Source organism: Ascaphus truei, chromosome 4, assembly GCF_040206685.1.
Source record: "Ascaphus truei isolate aAscTru1 chromosome 4, aAscTru1.hap1, whole genome shotgun sequence".
Taxonomy (NCBI): Eukaryota; Metazoa; Chordata; class Amphibia; order Anura; family Ascaphidae; genus Ascaphus; species Ascaphus truei.
The window spans coordinates 27,204,331-27,225,472 of record NC_134486.1 but is presented as its reverse complement, the minus strand read 5'-3'; the positions used below and the strand labels follow the sequence as shown (position 1 = coordinate 27,225,472).

The 21,142-nt window shown below is 40.8% G+C and overlaps 1 protein-coding gene across 4 annotated transcripts in view; it reads left to right on the top strand.

Moving 5' to 3' along the window:
* The window catches only part of GALNT14 (polypeptide N-acetylgalactosaminyltransferase 14), a 500,522-nt gene extending 479,787 nt beyond the window's left edge, over positions 1-20,735 (top strand). For all 4 annotated transcript variants that reach the window (XM_075595460.1, XM_075595459.1, XM_075595457.1 and 1 more), the window contains 5 exons: positions 7,735-7,827; positions 10,521-10,604; positions 13,295-13,439; positions 17,230-17,349; positions 19,744-20,735. In XM_075595460.1, the coding sequence (XP_075451575.1) occupies positions 7,735-7,827; positions 10,521-10,604; positions 13,295-13,439; positions 17,230-17,349; positions 19,744-19,911 (610 nt within the window). In that variant the 3' untranslated portion in view covers positions 19,912-20,735. The remainder of the gene's footprint in view (positions 1-7,734; positions 7,828-10,520; positions 10,605-13,294; positions 13,440-17,229; positions 17,350-19,743) is intronic.
* The last annotated feature ends 407 nt before the right edge of the window (positions 20,736-21,142 follow it).

Here is a 21,142-nt window from a genome sequence, read left to right as displayed (position 1 = left end):
TTCAACACACACGCACACACGCACACACGCATACACGCATACACATACACACACGACAGGTGGAAGAAAAGGAAAGGCCGCGTGACCATCTCCAGTCCTGCGCGGGATCGGCAGGAAGCCGGGGTAAGCCGGGACAGGGAGAGAAGGGGGGAACACCCACACTACCATCTTCTGCCCCACGCGGGGATCGGCGGGAAGTCGGGGTAAGCGGGGACAGGGAGAGAAGGGGGGAACACCCCCACTACCATCTCCTGCCCCGCGCGATAAACCGGGACAGGGAGAGAAGGGGGGAACACCCCCACTACCATCTTCTGCCCCATGCGGGGATCGGTGGGAAGTGGGGGTAAGCCGGGACAGGGAGAGAAGGGGGGAACACCCCCACTACCATCTCCTGCCCCGCGCGATAAGCCGGGACAGGGAGAGAAGGGGGGAACACCCCCACTACCATCTTCTGCCCCATGCGGGGATCGGCGGGAAGTCGGGGTAAGCGGGGACAGGGAGAGAAGGGGGGAACACCCCCACTACCATCTCCTGCCCCGCGCGATAAGCCGGGACAGGGAGAGAAGGGGGGAACACCCCCACTACCATCTTCTGCCCCACGCGGGGATCGGCGGGAAGTCGGGGTAAGCGGGGACAGGGAGAGAAGGGGGGGAACACCCCCACTACCATCTCCTGCCCTGCGCGGGAAGCGGGGAGTAAGGGGGCTTGCAGGGAAGGAGCAGAGGGGCCGCAAGATGGAGGATTGGAGAGTACTTATTCTCCAACAGATCTCCGGCCAGAACGAATGGCCGCCCGTTGGGGGCGGGCTCATATAGAGCCTGGCTGCGCACCCACAAATACTGGGAGCGCGCGCCAATCAGCTGTCAGGTAGGGGGATTTTTTTTTTTTCAGCGCGAGCAGGGAAATTCAGCGTGAGCAGGGAAATTAAAAAAAACAAACACGTGTTCTGCTTGGGCCAATATTTACTCGCCCAGGGGTTAAATCCACCCGCCCCGGGCGTGTAAATGTATAGGGTTGTCGAACACTGTATATATATATATATATATATATATATGTCAATAAGAGTGCTACTGAGCGTGGCCAATGTATACAAACAAAAGACAGGGGTGCCCAATGCTACATCCAATTGACAAAACATATAAAGTAATAAGTATAAAGTTTTAAATACTTCAATAATAATAATATTTACTTGGTTATTTAGTTAAACCCTTTGGCCAAAGAGTCATAAGCCTGCATACCGCGTTAAGGTATGCGCTCTATGCCCTGTGTTTTCTTTGAAACAGGATAGGATAAATTTGTAGTGAAGGAAGTCTGCGAGAGTGTGAGATTTCCTCCAGAGGCATTCACAGGAACAAGTGCAGGAACGCAGCATGCATGTGTGGAAGTTTAGCCAAGGTTTGGGGTTAGAAGGGGCGAGAACGGCAGAGAGAAAGTGGGGCATGTAGATAAAGAGAGGAGGATAGGGCAGAGTTGTAGTTCCTGACCAGTTTGTCTGAGTCTGCAGCAGAGAGAGGAGAGGGAGGAGCAAAAAGTTGAATCAAGAGCCAGTAGGTTAATGGAACACAGTTCTCTGCAGAATCAAGGGATAGATGAAGGTGGAAAAGGGGAGAAGTGAGAGAGAAAATGAGATGAGATTATGCTCAGTGAGAGAAAAGGGGGAAATGGAGAAATCAGAGAGAAAAGTTTTTAGTGAAGACCAGGTCAAGGTAGTGGCCATCCTTGTGGGTACAACCTGCAGTCCATTGGTAAAGGCCAACAGAAGAGATTAGATAGATAAAGCTGGAAGACCAAGGGAGAGAGGGGTCATCAATATGGCAGGGAAAGTCCCCAAGGAGAAGAGAACGGGAGTCAATGGAGAGAAATAAGAAGTGTCTGGATTAAAAGTCAGGGAGAAAGACAGAGGGGGATGAGTAGAGGTTGGTGGGTGATAGATGACTGCCATGTGGAGAGGGAGAGGAGAACAAAGCTGCACATTGTTAGCCTCAGAGGAAGGAAAAGAAAGAGATGGCGGTAGAGGAAGGGTTCAGTAGCGGCAAATTGAGAGGAGGAGCCCTGTACCTCCACCTCCGCCATCAGTGCACAGTGTGTGAGAGGAGAGAGGCCACCAGAAGAGAGGGCAGCTTCCAGTTCAGAATCAGACTGAGTGAGCCTATTCTCAGTTATAGCACAAGTGGCCTTGGCCTCACTTATACTCAATGTAGTATAGCTCAGATAACGTCTTCCCACAATAGATAATGGAACTAGTCTTACATGACTCCCAACATAAAGGGACTATATACAGCTCAACCCCGATATAACGTGATCCGTTACAATGCTGATCCGCTTATAACGCGATGCAAGCATGGCCCCCAATTTTCGTATTTGTGAATATTTTACAACACGATTATTGGTGTCTTAAATACTTTATTGTACAATGCATACAATTGTACATTATTTCTAACGCGATCCGCTTATAACGAGATGTGATTCTTTGGGCCCCAAGCACAGCATTATTAGGGGGTAGAGCTGTACTTTATTCTAACCCACATTCATCGTTCCCAATAACTGATTGCATATTGATTGATTCAGCAATGTCACATTTTAGTTAAAGACCTAAATAGGTGACCACACAGATTTTTATTTATTTTTATCTGGATGTGTTTCATTATCTGGGGTTTTGTGGCAATTCCATTGTGTATTGCCCAGGTATTCCTCACCAAAGTGTTACGCCGGTGCTGCCCGCAGACCAGACCCGTCCCTTATACTGAGGTGAGGGACGTATATGAGCACGCACCCGCAGCAAAAGGAGCGTGTCCGGAGTGTGGTGTTTTAGGCGTTGCCAGGTCAGGTGGTGTTAGCTTTAGCAACACTTGCCGGTACCTGTAAAGAAGTGCCATCGTCGTTGCCGTTAGCCAAGGTCAGGGATTGGAGAATTCCGGAAGGTCGGTGTCCAAGCAGGGATCGAGAGCCAGAGATTGACGTCCGCCAAGCCAAGTCATGACCTGAGTGAAATAAAGAGAGAAAGTGCCAGCGTAGTGAAACTATGTCGAGCGATGTGGGAATGGTAGGACAGACATAATATAGTGAGGCTGGCGAATAGGAAGAGGGGGCAGACCTGGAGGAGTGCATGGAGCTGTCCAGGATAGATCCCCTTGATTGGCAGGCAGGTGAGATAGTTTGGTCTGGGGAAATAGCATGTTCGTCAGTTGGGGGCGTGGTTTCACTGCTAGAGTAGTGAATAAATTATCTTTACTCGGCGCACGCTGTTCACGCGCGCGCCCGGGACAAATGGCAGTCGCACGAGGGAGAGGAGGCCGCAGAGCAGAGGCGGACCGTCGGAGGCGGTGGAGAACCCCTAGGGCAGTGTGAGGTGAGTGGCGTCGGCGAGGGGGACGTACCACGGCAGTAACAGGTAAAGAAGGTGAGGAGGGGTCGCGCTGTGAGCGCCGCAATGCTCTAATCCTCACACAAAGTAAGGACAAACGACTGTATTTTTCTACAAATTACTCATCTGACACTTCCCCATTTACAATAACGAAAACACGTAAGCCAGGAATGTAACAAAAAAAAAAACTCTATCCAAAATTAAACAATGTTGACAAAATAGGGAGAGGAGCTCCCGTGTGTGCTCCAAATGACTGTGGTGGACGTGGTTTGTAATAATGGCTTGACAAAAATGGTATGGGACGGAATATGATAATAAAGATCTTCCAAATTAGTGTAATCACGGTGTGATCCTGGTTGAAAACGATGTATCACGGTGTGAGTATGGTTGAAACCTTGGATAAAGGCGCCCGAAGAGGCGGGAAACGCGTCAGGGGATCCTTGTGCTGTTTTAATCTTGGCTGTTATGCCCAATAAAGTCATTTAGATTATACCCATGACAAGCCTCCTTTTTCAGTGACTGCAATGCCCATTTTTCTTCTTCATCTATATCCAAAATGAAATACACTTTCAACTTTATTGTCAACAAGATAAGAGTCAGACCGTAAAAATACCTTTTACAGAACCCTGTTTGTTAAAATAATAGAGACTAAAAGCAAACAAAACGTAATCCTTGCATCAGATACTGGAAAGCGCTCAGGTGGATGAAACAGTCAATTCTTTGAAAAAGGGGAAAAAGAAGATTAGCCTCTAGACTGAAGGAAAAACAAAGTTAGCAAACAGAATTGTTTTCATCAAAAAAGGTCAGGCTCTGCCACTTATAAGCACCAATTCATTGCATCCGCGTTGTATAACTTTTGTGAGTCACTTTATAATTTGAAAGCGTTCTGGAACCGCGAGCATAATATCTTAACAGAAATAGATACCCGTTTGGCTTCAGGCTTCTGTCCTCACCAGAGCAAGCAACAAGTCAAATCCTTCTAAGTTCCAATGTCACGGGCAGAAGTTAAAGTAACAATAAAACACCTTTCATTCACTCACTACTATTTTCCCGAAACCCCAACTTTGCCACGGATTGAATATGCATGATTTTTAAAACCTAGGAGAAGCAGGTTTAAGCAGATGTCGTATTATGTGTAGTGGAGAATATGATCTTATTTGAAGATATCACGGAACAATATCACATTTTGATTATTTTAGGTACTTGCAGATGAGGTTTTACCAATAGCTCCAGTCTGCAAAAGGGTGGCCAGTCACTATTAACAATGTTGAAGATTATTTATATACTGGAGCTCTGTGTTATTGAGATGCATTGTGTTTCTGCTGGATCCCTAGTAGAGATGTGGAAGTGTTCCAACTTTGTTCCCAGAATTTGTCAAATCTCGTCAGGCTTCACAGGGATAATCATTTTTTTAGTCGCAGATGCTGCATTTTTGCCAACTTCTGACAACATTTTGGAAGACATTAAGCGACATGACTATTTAATCCAGACCCTAAAATAGAGCTGGGTTCACCTGCTCCTACGTATGTTACTGTACGAAGAGCCGTCACTGCATAAACACTGCAGAGCATTAATAATTTTCTCCTCGGTAAAGCATGTCACATAAACGGCATCCAGCTGCAAAAATGATGACAAATGGCATCCATTCAACAGCATTCCCGTATCATTCAGGAAGTCAAGAAGGGGATGAGTATTTTTCTATATATGGAGGCTGTACGTGAAATACTGCAAGACAAACTCAGTTCAGAAGAATGTCTTCCACTTCCAATGGAGGAGCTGTTCCATACGCCTCGATAATCCTTCTATTAATACACACAATATATGAATGGATTCAGACATAAAAAATGTTCAAACAAGAACATAAGGAGAGGATGGATATGATAGTTATACAACACAGAGAATACCTCTCCGTCAAAAATAACAGAAAATGTTATTCTCTTAGATGTTGTGTTATATTGATCAGCTTTATCAAGAACATGCAAGAAATCTGCTTGGACTTTCAGTGTTTACAAATGGTAACTCCTTTTAGCTCTAGTATGTAACTGCAAGTATGCTGGCATGCCGGGTTTGCATGATGAAATTCGGGCACCTGAGACGAGTGTAGAGTACTGCTGTGCCCAAGAGAGCATGGAGCTTCTTAACATGCTTCACCAGCATTTCCTCCTGCTACGTGACGTCATGTTACGTTGCAACGTCACTTATCAGTGCATTGCCATGGGGACGCGATACCATGTGATAGCAGGAGGTGGTGCTGGAGCATACAGAGGCACTGAAGGCACAGCCATCAAGCCAGCCCTTAGGGCGGCATTTTCTTTGCCTCCTTTCATTCCTGGTGTTGTACCAGGAACAAAAGGAGGAACATAAAAAGGCCACCCTAAGAAAATTCCGCCTGAGGCCGTTGCCTCTTTTGCTCACCCCTGGCACCGGCCCTGCTGGCACTAACTTACTAGGAAACAACACTTACACATATTATACATGAAGGTGCAGATGAGCACCATTTCCTTATGAGCCATAATACTCACCTGCACGGGTGGGGAAGTCCAGGTCCTCTTTTCCTATTTTCACCGACTCTTGCAGAAACTAGAAGAATATATTTTTTTGCCACTTATTGTTTTGTTTGGATGGTTGAGGGTTAATGTTAACCCTACTGGAGTGTGTTTTTCATAAAAATGCTACTTATTCTGAAAAATGTACAAGAAAAACACCAGTTGGATGTACCTTGGTGGTGGTGTTCCATTCCATTTTCCCTTTTAATAGTTGGCCCCAGTACAGGCCCAGTGGAAGCAGCTGGCTGAAGAAGGGGCAGACAAAATTAATATTTAAATAGTCGGCTTCACAGGTGTTCTCAAGACACTAAGGCAGGTGAAAAAATGAGCTCTTAATTTTTCACTAGGTCCAACATTAATTCGTCCTCCGAGAAACTGAACAGCAGGTGCATACTTAATTAAAAAATGCTAATTTGCATGCTTATTTCCATATGTAATGCACACGGTTTCCTATATTTGTCATTGCGACTTCACTTGCATAAACTGTAAAAAAAAATATACATTAGAAAAACCCTATTCCAACAAAAATATCACTTTCAAATATATTTAATAAAGCCACAAAAGAGAAAATGCACGTTTGTTTTTTTAATGAGAAAGTTTACATCTACTGTGCTTGTTTCCATTTCGGAAGGCATTAGGCTTAATGAATGGTACAGTATGTCCATTTTTGAGGCAGGAATTGAGGCACTGACCTTGTTTGCCGGTCCATGGTTGTAAATCATTGTGACCAATGTCACGATTCACCCAAAATATGTTATGTGATGGATGGTTTTTGGTTTATTAAGAGTGGCGTTTACCAGTATCTTGGAGCAGATGAGAACTGGGCAGCAGAGATTCTCATTTCTATGTTTTAACAACCCTGTGCTTGCAGAATAACAGGACTCTTCGCTGCTGGATGGGACTGTAATGTTTAACACACACACACATTCCAAGTTAGCTCAAACTCCTACACATACCACATCATGAATATTTTAACTTGGGAGGTTCTGACATTTTGCTGAATGGACAAGACTCACTGTAGTTGCTTCCCCTCATACAGAGGCGGCACATTTTATTTGAGTACGGCTAGCTCCGCAAGCCGGGGGATGCCCTGGCATGCTAGCCGCACTCCCTCGGCGATGACGCGCGGTCACGCGTCATCGGGTGCCTGCGCCCCCTGCACGCGCGTCCAGGGCTCCCCGAGGGAGCCCTGGGGTCCCGCGATGTGGGGGACGGCGGCAGAGGGTTCCGCCAGGTTACTGCTGCGGCCGAGAACGGGCAAATGCTCGAATAAACTCGGCCGCAGCAGTACAGAGGTAAAAGGAAGGGTTCACAGTTTTAGTGTTAGGACCTGCATTTTTGGTTATGCCTTGACGTTTGGTATGCAGGCTTACGACGCTTTGGCCAAAGGGTTTAACTAAATAACCAAGTAATTACTATTATTATTGAAGTATTTAAACTTTATACTTATTACCATATATGTTTTGTCAATTTGATGTAGCATTGGGCACCCCTGTCTTTTGTTGGGACTGTAATTTTTGAATTTGTGATGATAACCCAGGGGTGGGCAACTCCAGTCCTCAAGGGCCACCAACAGGTCAGGTTTTAAGGATATCCCTGCTTCAGCACAGGTGCCTTAATCAGTGGCTCAGTCTTTGAGCCATTTAGCATCAAATATGATCCATTTTCTTTTTCAGAAACAAGTGTTAGCAGAGAAAGGATGTTGTTTGGTTTTCTTAACATGTCCCTGCTGGTGCAACCCTGGTTATCTGTACTATGCAACAAGAGGCAAACTTGCAAGACACACACAATTGATAACTCCGGTCTGCTTCTGTCACTTTTCAGAAATACCAAACGCACAGCTGAAGTATGGATGGATGAATTCAAAAAGCATTATTATGCAGCACGACCAGCAGCTCAAGGGAGACCATACGGAGAGTACGTATCCCCTCCAGTGGAGAATGAAAGGAAATGGAAAACCAGCTTCTCATTGTAAAAGGTTCCTAATGTGTATTCATTGAGATATTGAAGCACGCAGAAACTTTTGCAGGGGATTTATTCTTCAGAGATTTATATTGTTCTTTCCTTTTATTTCCGAACGCATAATGCATAACTATATTTTACCAGCTCGAAGGCGCTTACTTTTCCCAGTAACGTTTACTGCAATAGAAAATATAGCCTGAGCATTTTAATCGGTAGACAAATTATACCAATTTATTACATTACATTTGTTTTTAAATGTACAACTTGTTTACAGGTAATGTACAGTATTAAGGCAGGATGCCCATATTCATAAACTAGATAGAGGAAGGCCAATTAACTATGAATTATATACAGTAGTTACTAATATCTTTTTATTGCTCAAACAGCTTACCCAGGTTCCATTTCACTTTTAGTCAAAATCTATGTTAAATAATAATTTAATTTCATATAGCGCTTTCTTTTGGAACTCAAAGCGCTTTACAATTCCAGCACATAGGCATTTTACAGACACAGTCCCTGCGCAGAAGAGCTTACAATCTATAAGGTGACTTGTCCAAGGTCGCGTGGGAATTGAACCAGGCTCCCCTGATTCAAACACAGTGTTATCAGTGACAGAGTCTAACTCATTGAGCCACTCCTAATAGAATATATGTATTAAGCATTGCTGAGCCATAAGGCACCTTACAGCCTATGCACTGTTTCACAGAATCTATTGACCTGGAAATACTTATTCACGGTTTTGTATTAAATCTAGGGGGCTATTTACGAGAGGGGGAAAAAAGGTAAAATTCGGATAAAATGGTTTAAATAGACAGTATCTTGTCTAGCTGTCAATTGACATTTGTGAAGCTGACCTCTTCATTTGGGTACAGTGTCAGGTACCGCTCCTAGCATCATCAAGGTATTTACATAGCTGAAAGGGGGCACGTCTACAGTTTTTAGTAAATTGTTACCTAATTAATTAATGTTCACACCTATTTTTTTGCCCCGTTTTTTGGGGCCGCCACGTCGGAGATGGCGTTAGTGGTTCAATGTTCTCCGATGCATTAGATTAGCCCCATGCAATCATGGCAACAATTAAAAGTAATTATTGCATTTATTCATTGAAACATTAGAAGCAGGCCGCAGCATGTGGGTGGGAATCCTACATCTGCCATTATTAAATAGCCCCACCCCTACCCGACAGTGTTTTACGTTTGATACTGTACATCTGACACAAGCAAGAGAATTTATCAACGTCTCGAGGCTGCAGAACCGAGGCAATAATACTACACTACATTTGTCAAAAAGAAAATCCATTTTAATGCATTAGAAATGTGTTTCCTGGATACATTTGGTGCAGAGGTTTTTTTTGCCCTCCTTTTGCAGCTGGGAGCCCTGGATAACTGAACCCCAATGGGTCTATGTGAAGTTTGGGCTGCTATTTACTTGTTGTGCTTATGGCTGCATCAGCAATTAATTGCATTTTAATTCTGTTTCCTATATTTGATGCTGTGTTCATTAGCCAGGAAAGAATATGACATCTCACACCTAATGGGATTTTGTACTTTTTATTGATCATTGATTTTCTGAACTGAAAAACAGGATACATCCACAGCCAATTTTCTGGTTCTCTCAACCAAAAAATTATTCCATTGATTAATTTGCCTAATGATATTGTTGTTTGCAAATTCTCAATATCGTTTCGCAATATAAATTCTATAACAAATCAGCAGACATACACCGACACATGTGAGACTGTGGCTTTCCCTATTCTCTTAATCTTGCCCTATTGAAACAATTAGTATTCGCCTTAATTACCTGCAGAGAATGAGTAAATAATTCAGGGACCAGGCATCTTTATTCTCTTGAGTCTTACTCCGCAGTTAACAATGAGCTGTTGTAGTAATATTATAGGTTTCAGCCAATTAAGCTGTCTTCTAAGCAGCTTGCTATGCTAAATGGCATCACATATAATTTTACATCACACGTTAATTGCTGGTATAATCAGCAATATAAAACGACTCTACTTACATTAATCTCACCTTAGCTACTACTGCTCATTTTCTTTCTGTCTCTGGAACATCAGTATAAATAGGGCGTATTGGGGGGAGTGGGGAGTCTGCTGTTATCTTAAGGATGGTTCCGACTTGGTAGCCGCTCTTCCCTCAATATCAATGAAGGTTAAGATCACTGGGGTATAGGTTTTGCAATCCGATGTGTGCCCTTTGACACCATGCTGCACTAAAGGAGTCAATGCCACTTTATGTTACAAGACTTAAGCATATTACTCTTTGGGCATCATACAAAAAACAGTAAGTCCCAATGCTACATCCAAAGTGACAAATCATACAGTTAAATAATTAACTGTTTTTCTACTATAAGTGGGGGCCACTTAGTTAAATTAGTTGGCCAAAGCATTATAAGCTTGTACATCATGCCAAGGTGTCCCCGCTTTTTTGCAGGTCCTAACACAATCTCTTCGAACGTGCTCTTTACCTCTTTGGGTATCATGTCTACATGTTTTTCTTTGTAATCCTTTGTTCCATTTGACATTCGTTATACATGCTACTGTAAATGAAAAGTGCAGAACCTGTTTTCCTGCATAGGGAAACAGTGTTATACAACCTAGTATCAACAATATAACTGTTCCATTTGTCTTTCTGTAGTATCCAGAAGAGGTTGTCACTGAGGAAAAATTTAAAATGCCATTCATTCAAATGGTATTTGGAAAATGTTTACCCAGAACTGCAGTAAGTGCTTTCAATTAAACACACGTTGATTTGATGTTGTAATCAGAATACTGAGTTTTAATGTCTCAGTGCAGTTACAGTACAAGACTTTCATCAGGAATCATGTTCCTTGAAGGCAAGAATTGTCATTTGTTTCCATTAGTAGAAAGGAAAAGGGTTAAACTGTTTCACTCCTTAAAAGCAAATGCAAAGATCACTTGTGAGCACATGACCATGTCTCAGCCAGGTCTGCAACCCTGCTTTTCACCATTATTTTTTAGCATACGATGCCTCCACTGCCGCCAGGGATTCTGGGTAATGACTTTAGATTCTAATCGATGGAGCCCTTTAAGCTTATGCTTGCCGTAAAAAGCAGTTTGTCTAATGTTCCTCGAGAGATACCTTCACAGGCACATTAGATGTACCGGATATAAATAGAGTACTGTAGAAAAGGCTCAGTATTAAACATCTTTTTTTATAATCAGTTATCATGGCATTTAAAGTGTTCTGAGGGGAAAATGACACTATTCTTATTATTAGTTTATAAAACAACATTTTGAAGCGCTATACCATAGATTTACAGTAAGACCGCAATCAGAAAACGCCAACGTATAACAAATATTATAATACTGTAAGTATCACAATTGTGACTGCAAAGGCTTATATGTTGTATATATGTTTAGTTTACAACCAATAAACAGCAGCATTAGCATTGCTGTTAAATGCCGGTTTTCCGTTGCCTAACTCTGTTAACATGTTGAAATTCTCCCTAGTTATTTCATAGCGATGACTTGCCTTGCTAGACACATTTATTTATTTATTTATAAAATGTTTTACCAGGAACTAATACTGTGTATTACTAGTGCTACCAGTCGTTTTAAAGTATGTACTGGGCACAGAGTTATGATGACAAATACATGGTTACAAATACACAGTATAAGTGAGCAGGGTTATACATTATATACAAGACATTGCATGCGCAGTTAAAGATAATATGTATTATAGGTGTATGTAACAGTTACAGACCAGATTAAAATGTGAGACAGCTTTAGTTTTGAAAGAATTTAGGCTGGTGGCGGCTTTGAGAAATTATTTAATTTCCATTACAATAACAGCAATAAACCATATTATGATTAAATAAAGAGGGCATATGTTGATTAAATGTCACATGAATATACATCAGGATTTCTAACTTTGACAACATGCAGAAACCATTCAACAATCTCGGGTTAGAATGATGTCTCTCTCCCAAGACCTGCCTCGGCTTTTCTTCAGATTCCTTTATTGCTTCTCTTTAAAGTCTCTATTAATTATAAAATGCTCTTCCTCTCCTCTTTACTGCACCGACACACTTTATTCGAGCAAATACCCAGTATGTACCTGGCAGATACCTGGAATGCGCCGCTCCTCACCTCTGACAAGCCCCGTTGTGTTTGCCTTCCCAGCCATGGTTCATGCCTGGCTGACGGGCGGCTGATCTGTTAAATGATAATGATTAGGATTTAATAGGCTGCAATGCTTCGCGTGTCTACCAGATGGCATAAATTCATGAATTGTAATGCAGTATATATATATATACTGTGCAGTATTGCAGCCAGCGGGAATAAAATGCTTCAATCCCTGCCTGGAAAATACCTCAATGCACTCGGGCAGAAAACAGTCACAAACCTCAATACACCCGGGTATACCCGAATTCGTGGGACTAGCCGAGCTCGAATAAAGTGTGTCGCCAGTGTATATCTCTTCTCAACTTTATATGGTATCTCTGCCTTTATCTTTTTATGTGCACTTGCTGTATGTCTAATTATATTATTTTTCCATGTGTGAGGTCTGTCAAATGCTGCAGAAAGGGGATTGGGTTCTTTATAAATAAAATATACAACATGCGAGGTGGGTCTTTGACAGCTCAGCAATTAAATAAAAGCAGACAAGCTAATGAGATCTCATGTTCTCCTAACCATGTTCTTACATTGGTATGACGAGCAAACAATTGCAATTCAAATCTGAACTTTCATAATGTACAGGTCTATACCGGTTACATTGTACTCATCTTGTACTCAGAGTGAGATGTCTTTCAGAAACATGGCGTCAGATTGGTTTCTTCTGCCATGCTGTGTAAAACAATGACTAACATCTATAGTTAAATAAATTACTGAGCTCTAACAAATATTCCTGTGGGAAATAGTGAGTGATCTTGTAATTAACCTTTACACTGCCCTATTGATGTACCTGGTAGACCACGACTCATGTTATTACTCGTTTTCCATCAGAGTGGTCAGCCCAATCGAAACAGAACCTCCTGTTCCATTTACACGAGCCATGACATCACTGCTGAAGTGATCACATGGCCGGAAATGGCGCAAGTCCAAACCACGGTGCTCCTTGCTCTCGAAAAAACGCAATGTTTAGGTAGTTTCTTTCAAAGAACTACAATACAAATGTGGCAACAGAGTTTCCAATTGAAAGCAGCAATGTCCCACTCATTGGACCCCTTGCTGCTTTAAATATCCACTTTCTACTTTTGTAAAGTCAATGGATACCATGGAACAAACTATAAAATTAAACCGTAGATTATATTTCTAGAATATAACAATCACTTTTTGGTTATTCAGTCATCCATCTACACCTCAGAAACGATTGTATTGTAATAACAATATGAAATAAATGTAAAGGATACATGTATACAAATTATAAATGCATTTGTCTTGCAGAATTCCAGTGGAACCCCTATCAAAATCAGGAATAATTAGACAAAGACAGAGATGCCTTGAGTCCCAGAAGACCGAAGGACAGGATTCCCCATCCCTTAATCTAGTACCTTGTAGTAGCCTTAAAGGGGCGTCAACAATGTCTCAGGTATTCAAATTCCTTGTTCTTGTAATTTTCTGAATACATATCATAAACAAATTATTTGGTTTATACAGTATATGCAATATCCATTTATACAAAAGGAATTCATGTTTTGTGCTGACAATTACACGATAACTCATAAATTACAATAGTTTATCATGTTATATATATATATATATATATATATATATATATATATATATATATATATATATACTGTAAATATTACTGTATGTTCATTTGCATGTCTGCAACCTTGTCTTTCACCCAATGAACATACAGTGATATTTACAGTTGCTATATGCTTTACTGTGGAGGGTTTTTCTCACTTTTTTTTACCCACCATAACCTTAATAAGTGTGGTGTATAATATATATATATATATTGCAAATACAAATATCACTTGTGAGCACATTCTCATGTGTTAGGTCTGCAACCCTGCTTTTCACCATATCACCTAGCATACAGTGCTTCCACCGCAGCAATATACCATATATCTTATCACTGCTAACTAATATCTAAAAAGTGCAGTCGGGTTATATACTCTGGGTCGGTGTATACACTGACACTGAGTATAAACTGACTGTACTATACACGTAATATAACCCGACTGTGTTGGTGCAATGCCAGGTCACCTCTGCAGCACGCAGCGCTTTGTGTGGCCATAACTTGTTCTGGCGGTGCATAATTAGTGCTCCACCGCCAAGTCCAAATACCCCACAGCCACAATCCTGGCTATGCCCCTGGATATAGTTATTATACTGTATATTATATAATATATATCTCAACATGATGAGATGGGGTTAGAACTTACATGTCACTCACTTTAAATTAGCCGACCACTGGGGAGACACACACACACACACACACACACACACACACACACACACACACACACACACACACACACACACACACACTGACTACACACACACACGCCCTGTGTAACAGACACACAGAGACTCGCCCACTGACTACTCACACACACACACACACACACACACACAGTGTAACAGACACAAGGAGACTCGCACACTGACTGTTCACACACACAAACACACACACACACACACACTGTGTAACAGACACACAGAGACTCGCACACTGACTGCAGCAGGCTTATTACCTGAGATCACACAGAGAGGCGCATCTTGTACATCCTATCAGTTAAAACTGCTGTTAAATCTACTTATCAACTTTTTGGATCAGGAAATGGATCTCTTGACCAAGAACAAACAAAAAATGTAGGGGTTGGACCAGGAAATCTGACATTTTAAAGTGGAAACACTGGTCACATGCTCCGAGGCTGGCTAAAGAAAATCTGCTTTGCAAGGTGTACTTACCTTACCATGGCAGTGCCCCAAAGCTCCGAGGAGTCCTCTTAAGGAGGATTAATGAGATTGCACTGAAGAGCTGGGAAGCAGGAAGAGGCTTGACCCAGGGTCTCTCTGCAGGCAGGTACCTGGAAGGTGGGCTGGGGTGAGTTTTAAACCCTGGGGAGGAGAGGCCACACCTCCAAACAGCAGCTGCATTCACCAAACAAGCTACCAGAACCCCGAAACCCACCCTCACATCATATGTACAGCATATATATTAGTGTCAAAAAGTAGTGCTTCTGAGTGTGGCAAAATATACAAACAGAAATTATTATTATACCAAAAAAAAAGGAATTTTGATTCACACAGATCAACGTTGCGGTCAAACACACTGACCTTTGTCAAGATAATGTGATGTGCATTCAATGTTCCTTATGAGAACTATTTTACATGATACAGGTGAAAGGAGCGTGACTAATCACGGCCCATAAAAGTGACTAATCGCGGCCCATAAAGTGACATCATGAAGTTTCGGGGGACGGCGGGGGGGGGGGGGGGTGTTTGTCCAAGATCACACCAATAAACACAGTGATAAAGTTAACCCTATACACCTTAACCCTGTAAAAGATACCGGATTGCAAGCTGCATCAATCATGAACACCACTATGTATATTGAATACATGCAAAACTCTGTATTTCATTAGAGAAAAATAGTAAAAAAGGCATGATTTGTAGAAAAAAGTACATTTAAATCAAAATGAATATAAATTGCTAACATAGAAAGACTAAAATATGCATTGTTCCTATGTATTTATAGTGTCATACCAAACTAATTTACCTTTTACCAGTGAAATGTATTTTGTTGAAACAAATATATTTCTTAGATTAGCCACCAAATCTACTTTATGTTGGAATTTCTCTTTTATACGAACAACACTTCTTGCAGAATGGAAATGTCTTTTTGTCAAATTGATTTCAATATCGAGAATTCATTTTCTAAACGCTTCTCATTGGCCATTTATCATGATCAATTCCAGGAAAGCTGCCATGCTTAAAATAAAATAGCAGGAGCATTGTAGACAAGAATAAAAACCGAGAACATTACTGACAGAGGAGGCTGAGCTGCATAACTTACAAAAGCTTTGAGATAATGTAAAGTGCAGCTGCACTTAGAAATGTGTCTTATAATTGCAATAAAGTGAAGGCACATTAAACATCTCTTATATGATGCGCAGAAAAAACATTTTTTTTATCACCACTCACCATTAGCGCCTAGAAGTCTTACAATGGGAAGCCATGTGGCTGGTCTGCACATGCCTGTCGATAACATTATAGACGGATGGTGCTGAGATGACCAGAATCCTCCGTGCTTATAATACCGCAGAGTACAGTGTAATTGCCACACAAATAGTCAGTCCCTCCAAGTACCGACAATAGATTATAGGAGACAAAACTGTAACATTTCTGTGGCATTCCCTTCCTCTATTGTAAATATTGCCATTCTGTTGGCGTGTGCAACCACTACATTGTCTCCTTTGTTAATGTAAGAATGCAAAGCACTGAAACAGGCACCGCAGATATTGTATGTACACTATTCTGCTTTTTTTCTCTATTTAATGTGTCACAAATCAATGGGTTCAATCCAATAGTTCTGAAGAATGGCTAATGATGTCACCGGAAATGTTAACTTTAAATGCAGTTGCTCACTGGATACGTGTCTGACTACTTTGTCAATGTATTGGTCAGTTGATTCAATGAAAGCATATTACATTTTGCAAGTTGTGGGTGTGCGTGTTTGCTATTTTTTGGATGTCTCAAATCAATGAGACAGCAATTCTACAACTGAAAGGGATCCTGTTAACATGGATAGAGAGAGGGGATAATTGATACATCCCTATTTAATAATGACCTCTCTCGACACGCTACATATACAGGAGTCCAAATTACATATCCAAGTACTCACATCAAACATTGCTGGTATTGTATTTGTGTTATGCATTCTGTAGCCTGCCTTACATTTGATATCTTCACTGCCCTATGCAATGTAATGTGTTTCTGGGCCCACTGGAAACAAAGGGGTTAATTCATATATCTTGTTTATATATTTGTATGTATTCTTATGTGTGAATTTTTTAAACCTTAATAAAAAATAGAATCTGTGCAGAACACTCTAAAATATGTGTTCAATCATACTATGTACACACTATACATTTGTGGGGAGTTCAGATCATCATCATCATCATCTTCTGTAGTGTGTAATAGACATACTGTAAAAATCTTAGCGCTCTTCTTTGCTAGATAAAAATTGACAGGTACTACCTGCAGAAAGGTACTGCACATAAGTATCATTTTCCATTTCCTAGTTTTATTCTTCTTATTGCTTCCATTTTTGTATACCAAAAAAAGTCAGAGAAATTGAAATCCAGAGGGGGAATTGGGTTGAAGTTATTGATCGCTTGTTCGTGTTTTTTTCTTTCCAGGAATGGATATATTCTCAGGTTCAGCAGATCAGTCAACAGACGCTCTGCCTATCCGTGCCCACCTTATTTCCAGGAACGCAAGTGGTTCTCATGCCTTGTAAGGAAGAAGACGGGAAACAGGTCATTTTTATATTATACTTGCAAATACTTACAAATTTTCTTACCCATGATTATAGGCAGGTTTATTTTATTGGCTCGGCTTGAGTTGCGCTTGTCCACTTCTTAAATCAGCATTTAGCTTAGAGAAATCACAAGTAAGAAAATGATGACATGTGTAACAATACTGTATAAGTAGCTAACGGGAGCACAGTGCTTTCTCTACGTCCATACTTAGTTTTAATACACACTGGGGGTTATTTACTAAAGTCTCCTGGCTACAAAACTGGGGCAAATTCTGTGCAAAGAATTGCACCAGATTTATCAAAGGAACAACCCCCACTGCTTTCAATGGGATTCCTTATCGTTGAGGAATACAGCTCTCTTTTTTGCATTGGTTTTGCCCTACTTTTGCAGCCGGGAGATCGCTCTGAGTAAATAGACCCCTCTGTGTCTGATTTTGTACATTATTCCCACGTTTATGTTCTTTATGTATTTTCTCTGGTGTAACTATGCAACAGCCTCCAAAATCTTAGAATATAAATGTAATCTTAATCACCCAAATATTCATGAGAGTCTGTGTTGTAAGTTAACGGATCACTTAGTTTTAGGATTCCTTAATGCCAGTGGGAGACTGTTTCATTTGTTTCGTTTTTGACAGATCAGTTAACAATTTTGTTGTTTATATTTTCACGTGATCCAGTTATTTAGGGTGTGTTATTTTGTGTTGCCTTCATTCTCATTTGTAATTGCATGTGTCCATTAGGTGTAATAAAATAAAAATTGTATAGAAAAAAGATTTGATCTGAAATCCATATGCTTTTTCTATAAATGCATATATGTAGATAACAGGAATGAATCAACCCTTTCCATACAGAATGAAACAACATTTGCTTCTGACTTGAGTTCCCTGATGAATAATGATTTGCCCTTACTCAGACTCCAATTTAATATACTGTGAAGCCATATTCCCCATGTCTTTAGGGCAGGGGTGTGCAAACTTTTTTCTTTGCGCCCCCCTGCATGCTCACCCCTCCTGCTTGCTCCTCCCCCTCCCCCCCCTACCTTTTCTCCAGCATCGGCGGTGTAATTTGACTCCGTGTTCTCATGGCGACGCATTGCCAGAAGCCGCCTGAGACAAGGTAAGAGGCATACAGAGGCCTCACGCACTCCCCCTGCATTTTATTTCAAAGTTGTGGGGAAGAGCACAAAGCCTCTGTAAGCACTGCACCCCTCCCGCCCCCACCCCCAATAAAATGTTGTGCGCCCCACCGTTTGCACACCCCTTCCTTAGGGTTTCAAGCTTCTCTAACAAGAGGAAGATTTTACAGTATACTGAATAGAGCCACTATGTATTGAAGACATAACATCTATTATCCTCTGCAAACTATTTCCAAGCATGTCCTACTGTACGTTTGAGAAAGCATCTCTAATGTACAATTTTTCCATCCCATAAAGCGGGGATTTTCTCTTATAGTATCTACAGTATTCTTTACATGTCCCTTTAACTTTACATTTTTGGTTTTTAATGCCCAACACACACAGTCAAGACATCTCACTCTCCCAATCTGCTACTTTTCCAGACTAACAGGTTAGGTTCTCAACAGGCTTTTATTCACTTGAAGGTAGAGTATATAATACAAAACATATGATGTATATCGCTCACTAGAGTAAGTAATTTGATGTTTATGTTATATGATTGTAGCCTATGATATCAAGATAGATTTCGGGTGCTACCTACTGTATGTGCTGGTATGAAAATGTATTTTCAGAGAAGGAGAAAGGCTTCATGTCATAAAGACTATCCTCAGCAAGAAGCACATTTAACGGTGCACACCTGGGCTGTTAAAACTTAACATTTAATCTACTTTGATTAAAATAATGGTACACATATATATTAAACCTTCAATCCAAAATTAAACAGTGTGTATCGTGTTCAATATAAAATTTACATCAATGAGGAGTGCAAGTTATAAGACTCTGTTAATCAATCCCTATGCTTAACTCTTATGTACTCATAGGATACTTATATATACTAATCCTATGATGAAGCATGGGTAATCCTCTTGTATACGGTTAGCCTAACAATGCTGATATCAGATAACTGAACAACCACATGGGTGTTGTCACCACCACAGATAGATTATTATAGGTATATTGTTGGCTAGTGTACCTAACCACATGTGACCTGAATGCTGTATAATTAATGGGGTCCGAGATTCTTGCTGGGGATAGTCTTTATGACATGAAGCCTTTCTCCTTCTCTGAAAATAGAGTATATAATAATTTCACGGCATGGTTCCCTCCTGTCTGATAGAATTTCCATGGTATGGGATGGAATCTTTCGAGAGTCCTGCTGTTCTAGAAGTCACATAGCAGTTTTCAACAAACGCCTTATATTTTGTTCTTCTTCATCAGAGATGGAGTAAAGTCGGTTCACGTATCGAGCACATGGCGTCTCATTTTTGCCTCGACACAGAAATCATAGGAGATACAGATGAGAACAACAGAGAGATTGTGATCAACCCATGTGAGACCACAGCCATCAGCCAACGCTGGGACATGGTGCTTCAGGATTCACACTGAGGACAAGGAAACCATCTTAATGGAAAACTGAACAGAAAAGCGTTGTGGGAAACTCTATAGCTTACATCTTGTGGGAAACTAAACACAGTAGTACCACATGGAATAGAAAAAGAGGATTACATTCTGAAAGGAAAAACGTGCATAACTCATGCATTGGAGACTTCAGTATTCGTTGACGTATGAAAGGCATAAATTCATTAAAAAAATGTTTTTAAAGCTACTGTATATTTTTCCTTTGGAGACATGATTTTTTATGTCTGGGGGGGAAAACAGTGCTTTCTACTAAGGTTGATATTTTCCCTGTTGCCAATGAAAACATGAAGAATATTTAAGGGAATAACACTAATCTCCTCAATTGAAAAGACTTTAAGCAACTCACAAAAGCAAATGATTAATAGGAAGAAGACAAGCACATAATGTTCACATCAGTTCTTTAAGAGTAGAGCAGCTTTCCATTTGTATTCTTGCTTGAAAATGGCTAGAACAGAGCTCTAGACCGCATTTAAAGCAGATACAGTATATTTTACTTGTATATTTATGAAATGTAGATTAATATATGATGAATTCCAGATTACACTCAGTTTTCAAACTATTGTCCAAGAAAAACAAGTGAACTCGCTTCTCCTAGCAATGCTGTATTGCAGATTTTGAGGTTGATACTTTACAAAAAAAATTAAAAGAAACGTTTACCAAAGTTTTTCTTCCAGGCTAGTGATCGAAATGTTACAAGGACTTGTTCTGATTTGTAAACTGTGACTCTACTATACCCTACAGAGCCATCTTGCCTCTTGAAAATAAAATAATTTTCCACTAATGCACTTTTATACTGTGTGGGTTTTTTTTTGCACAGCAAGGCCTGGTTGATATAAACATTGGGGAGGAATGTGAGACAGTAGTGCAAGGAACACATACAGGGGTAACTGTCACCGTTATTCTTCTGCACACATTACTCATTTTTGGGAGAATGCCATAATGCCTCAACAGCTAAAGTAGTGGAGCATATGTAATCGAATAGCAATAATGTTGTAATTTATGGTATTTTTCTATCTTTAATTACATATTGAAAGACTTTCTACATACACTAGTTAGTTACCCAAGACCTTTTCATGATGCATGCCTAGCAATTACACTATATATATTTGTTGTATATTTTATTACATACAGTATATGTTAATGATTAACATCTTGCTATTTGACTATGGTCTCTTAATGATTGTGTTTCAGAACCTCT